The 13,416-nt window shown below is 41.7% G+C and overlaps 1 protein-coding gene across 2 annotated transcripts in view; it reads left to right on the plus strand.

Annotated features, from left to right (window-relative positions):
• Nucleotides 1-13,416, plus strand: part of FRRS1L (ferric chelate reductase 1 like) — a 54,966-nt gene that overhangs the window by 25,295 nt on the left and 16,255 nt on the right. For both annotated transcript variants that reach the window (XM_075272205.1, XM_075272206.1), the window contains exons 3-4: nt 4,483-4,567; nt 11,164-11,302. In XM_075272205.1, coding sequence (XP_075128306.1) covers nt 4,483-4,567; nt 11,164-11,302 — 224 coding nt within the window. The remainder of the gene's footprint in view (nt 1-4,482; nt 4,568-11,163; nt 11,303-13,416) is intronic.

The raw sequence follows: 13,416 nt of genomic DNA on the forward strand, positions 1-13,416 counted from the left end.
CCAATATATTCTTTGAATTCCCAGTCAGACAATGGCACTGTATACCAGTAGTAAAAATTGTGGGTGCACGTAACCCCAATATATTCTTTGAATTACCAGTCAGAAACTGGCACTATATGGCAGTAGCAAGAAATGAGGGTATTTATAACCCCAATATATTCTTTGAATTCCCAGTCAGACAATGGCACTGTATACCAGTAGTAAAAATTGTGGGTGCACGTAACCCCAATATATTCTTTGAATTCCCAGTCAGACACTGGCACTATATGGCAGTAGCAAGAAATGAGGGTATTTGTATTCCCAATATATTCTTTGAATTCCCAGTCAGACAATGGCACTGTATACCAGTAGTAAAAATTGTGGGTGCACGTAACCCCAATATATTCTTTGAATTCCCAGTCAGACACTGGCACTATATGGCAGTAGCAAGAAATGAGGGTATTTGTATTCCCAATATATTCTTTGAATTCCCAGTCAGACAATGGCACTGTATACCAGTAGTAAAAATTGTGGGTGCACGTAACCCCAATATATTCTTTGAATTCCCAGTCAGACACTGGCACTATATGGCAGTAGCAAGAAATGAGGGTATTTGTATTCCCAATATATTCTTTGAATTCCCAGTCAGACAATGGCACTGTATACCAGTAGTAAAAATTGTGGGTGCACGTAACCCCAATATATTCTTTGAATTCCCAGTCAGACACTGGCACTATATGGCAGTAGCAAGAAATGAGGGTATTTGTATTCCCAATATATTCTTTGAATTCCCAGTCAGACAATGGCACTGTATACCAGTAGTAAAAATTGTGGGTGCACGTAACCCCAATATATTCTTTGAATTCCCAGTCAGACACTGGCACTATATGGCAGTAGCAAGAAATGAGGGTATTTGTATTCCCAATATATTCTTTGAATTCCCAGTCAGACAATGGCACTGTATACCAGTAGTAAAAATTGTGGGTGTATATAGCCCCAATTCTATTGCTAGGGGACTTGCAGGGTATTTCTGGGGTGAAGGTGGGGGGGCACACCGTTGGAACGGGTATCGGGGTATATATCGGGTATACGGGAATACACTGACAGTGTATTCCATTCAGGATCCTGGGAAAGCTGGGTTGCGGCGATTGAGCCCGTCAGTGCCACGTTACACTGACAAGCTTCTCCCTGGAATTTAGCTCTTATAAGAGCTGTTGGTTGTCTTCTCCTTCCTATCCTAGCCTGTCCCTGCCTACCCAGAATCTAAGCCCTAGCTAGCTGGACGGAAACCTCCGTCCTCGGTGAATTGCAAGCTCAGAATGACGCGAACCTGGGCGGCGCTGTTCTTTTAAATTAGAGGTCACATGTTTTCGGCAGCCAATGGGTTTTGCCTACTTTTCTCAACGTCACCGGTGTCGTAGTTCCTGTCCCACCTACCCTGCGCTGTTATTGGAGCAAAAAAGGCGCCAGGGAAGGTGGGAGGGGAATCGAGTAATGGCGCACTTTACCACGCGGTGTTCGATTCGATTCGAACATGCCGAACAGCCTAATATCCGATCGAACATGAGTTCGATAGAACACTGTTCGCTCATCTCTAATCTTCATACCATACTTTTCTATTCCATACTATTGACAGAATTGAAGCCTCCTTTCAAATGTAGCAGCGATTCATCATTAGAAATTCACTTCTCGGGGCCACACGGTGGCTCAGTGGTTAGCACTGCAGCCTTGCAGTGCTGGAGTCCTGGTGTTCAAATCCTTCCAAGGGCAAAAAAACATCTGCAAGGAGTTTGTATGTTCTCCCTGTGTTTGCATGGATTTCCATCCTGTATTCCAAAGACATACTGATAGGGAAAAAATGTACATTGTGAGCTCTATGTGGGGCTCACAATCTGCATTTAAAAAAAAGGCAATACACTTCTCAGAGGTGTATACTTGGGCAAACTGGGACTGAAATGGTCTATTAGGGGTTTCAGTTTATATACACAGTCAGAACTGGGGTCATCTTGGGGTAGGCACTGTCCATTACGTGAATAGTGTAGGAATCGAAGTATGACTTCAGAAACGCATCTTGGACATTGTGGTTCGGTATAATGGAGTAAAGTATAATATGTCCCTGCTCCAGTAGTCTCCCCTACACTACATTAAACTACAGATTACCTAACTAACACTACACCTAAACTAATGTTATGCAAAGTTCCCTGATGGTAAACCTAACTAACCTAATTAATTTTAAGCAAACTCCCTAACACTAACTAATTTGGAGCAAACTTTCCTGACTCTTAAACTAACTACAAACACTGAACTACACTAAGGGCTCGTTCACATCTCTGCCTGGGGTCTCCGTTCTGCAGGCATCTTTCAAATCCAGTGAGGAGTTAGGCAGATGGGACACAGATGGTGCAATGAGGAGGTGGGCAGAGGGTAGTGCAGATGATAAAATAGGGAAGTAGACACAGAAGGAGACACACAACAGAGGAGGTATGTATGGATAGCACAAATAGAGCAAATTGGCAAAAATCAGCACAGCTCATCAATTAGCAACTGCACTCAAAAACCTAACTAATCAAACAGTAGTTGAGGGTAGTTGCAAGAAGGGATATAGCTGGCTTGTGACTTCACTGATCACTACTATTGGTCAGTAGTCACTGACAAACCAATAGTGGTGATTGGAGGGGCAGGACCTCCACTATTGGTTCTTATTATTGAGTTGTGATATATCAGGAACAGCAGCCTATCACATAGCAAATGGCGGCAATCCCATATCACCGTTGTAGGACTGTCGGCATTTGCACGCATACCACGCTGTGATGGTTTGCTGTTACATGGGTAATAGCGGAGGTTGCCATTATGATCAGTGCCATTTGTAATATGATGTGTGCCCCAAAGCAAGCTCTGATAGCCTGCTATCAGAGCAGGAATTGAAGAATAAACAAGGAAATAAATGCACATGGCAAGGGTCACACTTCTGCAATCACTGCTATTACCCACGTGAATAATGGGTGGTGATCTGTGATGTGAGGCCGCTGCTATTTGTCACTGGAAAGTTAGCTGGGATGCTCTGCTGTCTGGAACAACAGCCATCACAGCTTGTACACTCAATCAAAAAGAAATGGTAGTGGTTCTGCTTCGGAGATTGCCGCCATTAGTCTCCTTTTAGTCAGTGACTAATGGTGTCATTCACCAATGTGGAACTGCTGCCAGTTGTCTTATACAACCTAGTTGTGATGGTCTGCTGTATCGGACAACAGCCAACATTGCCTCTGAAAACAATTGATTTCACTAGATTTTATTTAGGGATATCAGAGTACAGGGGGATGAATACTTTTGTACGTCATACTTTTCAGATTTTTATTTGATTGAAATTTTGAAAATTGTGCATTATTTTCATTCCACTTCACAATTATCTGCTGCTTTGTGTTAGTCTATCACTTAATATCTCAATAAAATACATCTGCTTCTGAGTTTATGTGTGTCTCCTTCTGTAATATATTACTGTTATTGTCCTGTATCCGTATTGTCATGCTGGGTGGGACTATTAAAGGATTATCTTATCTCATTTAAGTTTGTGGTTGTATGGTCACAAAATGTGATAAAGTTCATGGGGTATGAATACTTTTGCAAGGCACTGTACATCCATGAATTGTGTATTTTTTAGCATTAAATTCACAATACAGACACATAAAAAACAATGTGGTATCAGCAGTCTTATGCTTTAATTCCGTAAATCATGTTGTGCTCTATTGTAACTATTTTATTTTTCATTTCAAATAAAAAAGGAAATTAACATTGTAAGAACATACACATATTCTATTGCATTACAGTATTTTTTCAGTGTTTTACATATATACAATTTATATATATATATATATATATATATATATATATATATATATATATATTTTTATGATAAAATTGATCTGCATTCTGTACAATGACAAAAATCTATATTCTGTACAATGACATTTCAGTAGTATTAGAAGTTATCCTTATAATATTGCAAAGTAAAGTAAATATTAGCTATTTAATCTGCAGTAAATTCCCCAAAATACTTAGAAAGTCCAGAAAGCTGTGATAGGCTGGGTTCACACAATGTATTTTGGCTCGTAATGTGGCACGTAGATGGCGCGGGTGCTTTTGCGGGCTGCATACGCTCCCATTGATTTCAGTGGGAGCCGGGACTGTATACGCGGCGCTATTTTGCCGCCGTAAAATCATGGCCTCAAAATAGCGCCACGTATACGATCCACTCTCCCATTGAAATCAGTGGGAGCGTATACGGCCCGCAAAAGCTCCCGCGCTGTCTACGTGCCACATTACGAGCCAAAATACATCGTGTGAACCCAGCCTTACTGTGATTTTCTTCTTTAGTCCAAACTGGAAACATCACATTTCATCTGCCTATTAGGAACGGTATTCGTTTGGGCAGTGATGTATGATATAACACAATCAATACCACTTTATTAATGATAGTATCAATGTGTTATTACTTATATTTTTCAGGGTATCCTTTTCCCACAGCTCCTCCAGTTGATCCTTTTGCAAGGATTCGTGTCGACGATTGTGGAAAAACTAAAGGATGTTTTAGGTCAGTAAATGAATATTGTACTTTACAGTTTGGCAATATTAATATTCTTTAGTATTCATGTATTTTTTTATTTTATTTGTATGCTGCAGGTGAGTAGATCTGATGATGTAGGTATTCCAACAAGCTTTCATTAATTTATGTTCTACGTACAAGAAGGGGTCCCATACCATGTCGCTTGAATGAACAGCGGGGAAGTTGAGCTCTGTGTGCAGCTTTCGTTTCGTAGTCTCATAGAGCAGCATGCTTGACTGCCACTTCATTTACATCAGGGGGCTTAGGACCAGTGTACTTATGACTGGTTGGGATCCCACTGGTCAGACTCCCACTGTCCAGTGGATAGAAGTTCAAAACTTGGTACATCCCCTTTAAGTGTTGTGCAAATGTTGCATTTCATAATTTATATATGTTATATATTTATTTAGTTTTTAGTACTTTATACAAGCATTCACTTTGCACTTATAATCTAGCCCTTCAAATCAGATTTGTGAGAATGTCAAAGCCTAGTATGTAGGCTTCCTAGGCTTCCACTCAGAATAGTAGATTTAGCTTTACAGTGCCAGAAGGCTTAGGGTATGTTCACATGACATAATTTCAAGCTGATTATTACGTCTCAGATTCCTCTACAAACTCCTCTGTGTGAAACTAGCCTTACATGTACCTATGAATTTTCAGTTCAGTGTGTATATGCAGTATATTTGTAACTAAGGGTCCTTTCACACGGAGTAAGCACGTGCTCATTTTGGCAAAATACACGTGTAAAGAATACACATGTAAAAATAAGACTCCCATTGACTTCAATGATATTTTTTTACACGTGCAAAAAAGCACGTAAAAAAACATGCTAAAATACAAGTGTAAAATGTCATTGAAGTCAATGGGAGTTTTTATTTTTACACGTGTATTCTTTACACGTGTATTTTGCCAAAATGGGCTTGCGGTATGAGTGGTATGAGTCTGATCTGTCAGTTAAGACCCTATTAGCTGGGCTGATATTCAGTGCTATTATTGGCACGAATGCTCATTGCTGATAATCTCCAGACAAATAGCATTGCTTATTAGCTAACTAGTGAGCGAACACTCACCGGTCAGCTGACTGCATATTTTATACATTACTAGCAGAAGGACCCGGCTTAGCACGGGTATATTACATTTTTTGTTTGTGTAGTGGCCCCATAAGAATTGTCCAATTTTGTACTGGTGTATTTTGTATGTTGTTTGTGTGTATGTCCATAAGCGTCATGTGATTATCTCATTTTGGATATCAGTGAAAAACCTGTGATCAGTTGTTATGGATACCTGGAGTAAAGCTGTGTGAATGTGTCCTTGTGTAACAGTGTCATCCAGAATACACTGCTTCTTTAAAGCTGACATACAGCAATGAAGAAAAATGGCTGGGTTGCTATGGAAATCTGCAGTAAAACTCTAATGTGTGGTACTCTGTACAGAGCCATCTATCTAATCCTCCAGCGTATGGTACTGTGTGCTGAGGCACATATCTAATCCTACGGCTTGTGGTACTGTGTGCAGAGGTATGTATCTAATCCTCCCTGTTTGGTATTGTATGAAGAGGCGCGTATCTAATCCTCTGGTGTGTGGAACTGTGTGCAGATGCGCATATCTAATCCTATCCCATGTAGTACTGTGTGTAAACGCACATATCTAATCCACTGGCGTGTGGAACTGTCTGAAGATGTGCGTATCTAATCCTCCGGCGTGTGGTACTGTGTGCAGAGGCACGTATCTAATCCTCCACCGTGTGGTATTGTGTGAAGATGCGCGTATCTAATCCTCTGGCGTGTTGTACTGAGTGCAGATGCGCGTATCTAATCCTTCCCCATGTAGTACTGTGTGTAGACGCAAGTATCTAATCCTTTTTGGTGTGATACTGTGTGCAGATGCACATATCTAATCCTCTGGAGTTTGGTACTGTGTGCAGAGGCACTTATCTAATCCTCCGGCGTGTGGTATTGTGTGCAGATGCATGTATCTAATCCTTCCCCGTGTGATACTGTGTGCAGACGCAGGTATCTAATCCTCATCTATGTGGTATTGTGTGCAGTGGCGCATATCTAATCCTCCGGCATGTGGTATTGTGTGGAGAGGCTCGTATCTAATCCTCTGGCGTGTGGTGCAGAGGCACATATCTAATCCTCCCCCGTAAGGTATTGTGTGCAGTGGTGTGTATCTAATCCTCTAGTGTGTGCTATTGTGTGAAGACGCATGTATCCAATCCCCAGGCGTGTGGTAATGTGTGCAGACGCGCGTATCTAATCCTTCAGTGTGTGATACTGTGTGCTGATCTGTGTATCTAATCCTCTGATGCATGTATCACAGTTTGGATATCAGTGTTGGATTGTGCATGTGGAGTGACCGTGTGTATTGCAGTTGGAATATGAGTGAAAGACTTGCAGGTTTCTATTGGCTAAGGGGGGGGGGGTCATTGTGTTGGGAATGCTGTATCTCAGCAACGGTACATCCAAGCAAGATAGAGTCTCGTCTTAAACCTTCTCGGATACCTGTAATATCTTTTTACCAAATTTGGTGAAGATCGGCCCAGTCGTTTGGTCGCGCATAGAGAACACACAGACAGACAGACAAGAATTCATTTTTATAATATAGAGAGGTAAAAGAAGCTGATTATCGGCAGAGTATGATTAGTTCTGGCAAAAATCCATTCAGCCAAATGCGGGTGATAGGGGGGGATGATTGCAGCATGGATCTTTCCTCCGTTGCATTTAGTTGGTATTACTCAAGTGCATGCGGTGACTGTCTACTTGCATCTCTCTATCGCTCTTCACCTATGTCAATATGAGCTGCTTCTTTGAACACCAGATGATGGTATGGTAGCTGTACTGTACAGGACCACATAGAAAGTGTTTTACAGCTTCTAACTTTAATTCTGACTTTTTAGGTGATAACTTGCCATTTATGTATTATTTTATCTATTTTTCTTTTATTTTCATTTTTTTCTTATTTTAAGTTGACATTTTGTGGGCTTCGGAACTGATGACTAGTTTTCCATAAAGTTATGATCTCAAGTTACAAAGAAATAAATTATTATTGTAACTCAAAAGGAGTCTCACTATGATGCAGCTTAGCAACCCAGCCCTGGAAACAGATTTTAGGTTGCGTTCAACTGAATTAAACAGTGTTTTCTCTTTGGTGATTTGTGCCTTCATTGGCACAATATTACCACAGTTTTTTCAATATGCAAATTTGCTCTTTGGAAGAATGAGGGTGTTGCTGTTGCTCCTAAGGCTTCATTTACGGACAGCACCTCACCCTGCTCATTTGCAAACAGTGTGCTTTCCATGCTTGATCTTTTTTTCCCATCTGTGAAAAGCAGCTTCTCTCTTTTTTTTTTTTTTTCTATATTATATAAGTCTCCGGGTCTGTGAAAAACAGATGACACATGGATGTCATCCTTTTTTTTCATGAACTTATAGACTTTTGGTCTGTTGGTTAGCTGCATCCGTGAAGCATCATCAATGAAAAATGCTTCTGTTGCAAAAAAAACACTGCCCAAATTGTTCCATAAAACTCAATTATATATTGATAAAAACTGCAATGTCTCAGCAATAGGGATAGGGATCCTATCTTTTAAACACCATTTTTTCTCACTAACATCTCGGAATAGCCTTAAGAAAGGCTATTCTTCTCCCATCTTTCCTTTTCTTCTCCGCGCCGCCGTTCGCCTTGAATCCTGGTTTTTCTCCGTATGCAAATGAGGTCTTCACCGTGTCTTCTTCCGGCGGCGTCTTCTTACTACTAGGCCTCGGGCCTTGGGCAAGCTGACTGCGCATGCCCACGGCCACAAGAAAAATGTCCGCTTCCACAGTATTGTAAGCGGCTATTTTCTCGTGGCCGGCGGGCATGCGCACTCGGCTTGCCCTAGGCCCGAGGCCTAGAAGTAAGAAGACGCCGCCGGAAAACGAAGCGATGAAGACCTCGTCGCAGAAGAAGATGGAGGCGGCACTGCGAGAGAGCTCATTTGCATACCGAGAAAAACCGGGATTGCAGGCGAACGGCGGCGCGGAGAAAACAACGAAAGGCAGGAGACGAATAGCCTTTCTTAATTATATTTAGGGAGAATAAATTGTGTTTAAAAGATAGGATCCCTTTAAAATGTGTCAGTTTGCTGTGTTCCGTTTGAAGTCACTTTACTTTAGATATTTTTTTCTTTTAATCTAGGAGAAGACTTGACTAGAGTACAGATAAGGGCAGGTTCACATCTGCGCCCCAGTCTCCGCTTTGTGGGTTTCCATCTTCTGCAGACAGGAGACGGAAAACTTGCAGACAGTGTCTGCCCACGTGCGCCTGTGAGGGTTTTGTGGTCTTCGCGGCGAAACCGTTTTTTATTAACCGGATACAAAGTCCTGCATGTCCAACTTTGTGTTCGGTTAACGTTCGGTGAAAAGTGACTGCAGGTTTCCGTCTCCTGTCCAGTTTCTCGGGCAGGAAACGGAAACCTGAAACCGGGGCGCAGATGTGAACTCGCCCTAAGGGGATTAAAATTAGAAAATTGTAAACAGAGTAGAAATAAGGACATATAATAAAGAAGAACACTTGAATAGAGTACAGATAAGGAGATTTAAAGTATAAAAGTGTAAGAGTAGAGATAAGCAGATCTAAGGGTCGGTTCACATTAGCGTCTGTATTCCGTCCGGTTAGAGTCTGCATGGAGACCCCCCGGATGGAATACAATCGTAATTGCAAGCGCAAACGAATCATTTGTGTGGGCAGTGTGCGTCCGTGTGCTTTACCTACACAGCGCTTGCAGTTGCGTTGGTATTCCGTCAGGGGGAGAGGGGGTCCTCATGCGGACTCCCTCGGACGGAATCCAAACGCTAATGTGAACCAGGGGTAAGTAAACTGACAGATTTTAAACGGACAGCATTTTTAATTAAAAGGTGTCAGTTTTGTCTCAGTTTGCAATCAGTATGTGCATCAGTCCGTTTTTAGTCTCAAACAAACTGAATTCAAACAGACTGATAACATAAGCATGTGTGAACCAAGGCTAATGCTTGGTTCACGCATCAGTATGCCATCCTTCCATTTGAATTCAGTTTGAGACTAAAAACGGACTGATGCACATACTGATTGTAAACGGGCACCTTTTTATGCTGATAGCAAACGCTGTCCGTCCCCTAGAGGTCAGACAGGGGGATTAAAAGCAGCAACTGTAAACAGAGTAGAGATAAGGACATATAATAAATGTCCTTATCTCATATAATAAATGTCCTTATCTCTACTCTGTTTACAATTTTCTACTTTTAATCCCATTATCTGACCTTTAGGGGACAAAACATCGTTTGCTATCAGCATAAAAAGGTCTCAGTATACAATCAGTATGTGCATCAGTCCGTTTTTAGTCTCAAACTGAATTCAAACGGACGGATGGCATAATGATGTGTGAACCAAGCCTAAGGGGAAAACAACATTAGATTCAAGTGACCCTAACCTATTTGACTGGGGAGCTGGGATGATATTCTGGGTCCTAGTGACAGACTCCCTTTAAGAGACCAATGTAAATGTAAATAATCTTTATTTTCAGAAAATTTAAAACTGTATCTGTTGTGACAATTGCTGTGAACAAAAATAACAAACAGCCTAGCCCACACACAGGGCAACACCTCACTTCTTGAACCCTGACTAATCTACTGAGGGCAAGATACTTTGTCTCACCAGTCCAGCTCACACTGAGCTTAACAAAGTCCTTTATGGTATCCAGTCATTTTGGGACAAACCTCCTGTCTGTCTCTAAGGCTAAGTTCACACAGAGGAAAATGGAGCGCAATCTGACACGTATACACGTGCCGGCAGATGTCGCGGCTGCAAAATCACGGGCGTATAAAAACGCGGCGTATACGCTCCTAACTCCCATTGAAATGAATGGGAGCATTTTGAGCGCATCATCTGCCGGCACGTGTATACGTGCCAGATTGTACTCCACTTTCCTCCGTGTGAACTTACCCTAACTGGTCCAGTACACCTGCTCTTGCAGGTCACGAGCAGCACTCTCCTGCTGTGTGCACTCCCTCTGGAGTTGAGCCCCTTTCTCTCTGGTATGGGTGTGGTCAGAGTCCTTTTTAACCCTGCTTCGGGTCGCTCTACAGCGCCTTCTAAGTTCACACCCTCGCACTGTATATTCAGTGACTGTGACTATGACCAGTTGCTATTGGCAACAAAGCTTGAACATGGTAGATTCTTCTCTTCTCTTAAACTAAATGGGGTTCATAAAACTGTATAACATGTTGCAGAAACAATCTAATTCAGATGTAAGAATAGATTTTCAGGTAACATAACCTAACACATGTCATAACGATATGAGCAGCATGTGATCTGTTAAGTTAATAGTTCAGCCTCTCACTTTTTTTAAGGACCGTATAACAAATTAATGGTCATATGGCTATAAAGGCCAATTACATTTGCATAGTTTCAACATACCATATTTGCAGATCTGCAGAATAAGAGACATGCTACAGGTTTTAAAATCTGCAGTCTGCCCTGAATCCACCATGTATGTATTTGGACTTCCCATCTAGGCTTTCATCTGCAGTACTATCACTTTTACTAAAATGTTGTTTTATTTTTAGGTATGGCAAACCTGGGTGTAATGCAGAGACCTGTGATTACTTTCTAAGCTATCGCCGAATTGGGGCAGATGTTGAGTTCGAGCTAAGTGCTGACACTGATGGATGGGTAGCTGTCGGATTTTCCTCTGATAAAAAGATGGTAATTTACACTAATAATAAATGGGAGTGTACCCTGGGCCACATCTGCCCAAGTCTGAAACTTTTGGAAAATATGTGTGGGAGCGTCAAGGGACAATATACCGTGTAGGGGCCAAAAAGAAGAGGGAGATATTATATGTGGGGGCTAAAATAGGACAATATTCTGTGTAGAAGCCAGTAAAGGGGGCAATATACTGTGTGTGGACCAATAAAGGGGGCAATATACTGTGTGTGGACCAATAAAGGGGGTAATGTACTGTGTGAGGACCAGTAAAGTGGGCAGTATACTGTGAGGACCAGTAAAAGGGGTAACATTTATCCACTTTAACTTTGGATGTTCTTTGCACTTTGATAGTTTGTAATTACTTGTTTACTTGCTTTGTATATTTTTGAAAACCAAAAAAAATTTTGATAAAAAAAATAGGGGTGTGTGTAGGACAAATAATAGGATTTTGGATTAGCATATGAGCAGCATGGTCTACAGTTTTAATTAGAGGGCCCCATAAATAAAGATGGCGAGGTTGTGTATTTTTCTTTAGTGGGGGTGCCTTTCTATAGGTCGCCTCAGGTAGCCAAGAGGCTGAATTCACCCCTGAATATATTACCACCAAATTCGCTTCTTAAAACACTGATATGCTGTTGTAGGGGTTGGTAGTGGCATAGTAAACATACTTTTTTTAGTCACATCCTGTCATTAAGGCTGGTGCCCCATGTGGTGGCAAAAACAGTGTTTCAAAGTCATTAGAGAATCCCATCCACACATTGCAGAATAATACGCACAGCAGAAACTGTTGTGGTTTTGGAAATCACAGCATGTCAGTTATACCTATGGAAATGCTGGTGGTTTCCTTATAGGTAAAACAGAAGCAGGAAGTCAGCAGAGTAATGGAAGCAGAAAGTCAGCACAGAAAACCTCTGCAGACTTTCTATGAAAAGCGCAGTGGGAAAAACTGCTGGAGACTGCTATGTGGGGCCTTAATCTTTATATTAGGTGGTGGCCCTGGGTAGTGGCAAAAGGTGACAGTGTGTGCTCTGGCAGTTGTGATCCAGCACAACTCATTTAGAAAACAGTATAATTCACTAGTATGTGACTTATTCCAGCTGCCTCTAGTTGCCAGAAGCTGGTACAGTGGTCAAGGAGAGTGTGCAGGCTGCTTCTATTCAAGTTATAAACGCAACCCCTGAACCACTAATACAGAGTGTACGGGGCTACTTCGCTGCTCCTATTACTTGAATAAAGAAGTCTGTGTGCTCTCTCCATCCACTGCACCAGGTTTTAGTGCCTAGAGTCTGTTGGAACAGCTGATTTGCGTGGGGTCCACATGTTGGACCCCCACAGATCACATACTGATGACCTATCCTGTGGATAGGTTGTCAGTATGAAAACTCCACTTGAGAAAGGACCCACGTTGCAGAAATGCAGCTTTTTTTGTTGCAGATTTTTTTTTTTTTTTTTTTTTTTAAGCCAAAGCCATGAGTGGATTGAGCAGAAGGTATAATTATAAGAGCTTCCTATATATTTCTGATTCCTTTTGTATCTATTCTTGGTCTTGGCTCAAAAATCTGTAACAAAAAAAGTTGTTCCTAAAGGAAAATGGTTGTTGCTCATTATTAGGTTATGCCTCAGTACAACACCACACGCCCACCAGCACCAAAATAAAGGATCGACCTCTTACAATCACTTTGAGTTGACATGGGGAGATTAACTGAAAATAAGTCATCCCCCGAAAGTAAGACATAGCAAAGGTTTTGTTGAATTGCCTAATATAAGCACCACCACCAAAAGTAAGACATCCCCCAATAATATGATAATAATCTTTCTACACAAAAATTGTATGAAGAAAAACATTGCAGCAGGCTAAACACTGTGCACGATGTTCCGTGTGCACAGGAATGCCGGCTGCTGACGCCGCTGCGATACGTTGTATCCACTGTTCTTCCTGATGAGCTTGGGAGATGCTCGCTGTGCATACACCAAGCATCGTATATATGACAGGGGGTCCACTCTCCCAGCTCATCCCACAGCAGCAGGAACAGTGGATACAACTCATGGTATCACATCAGCGGAAGCAGCCGCCTTTCCTGTGCACACGGAGAACCGCACACAGCGTTCAG

Source organism: Leptodactylus fuscus, chromosome 4 (genome assembly GCF_031893055.1).
Source record: "Leptodactylus fuscus isolate aLepFus1 chromosome 4, aLepFus1.hap2, whole genome shotgun sequence".
Classification (NCBI taxonomy): Eukaryota; Metazoa; Chordata; class Amphibia; order Anura; family Leptodactylidae; genus Leptodactylus; species Leptodactylus fuscus.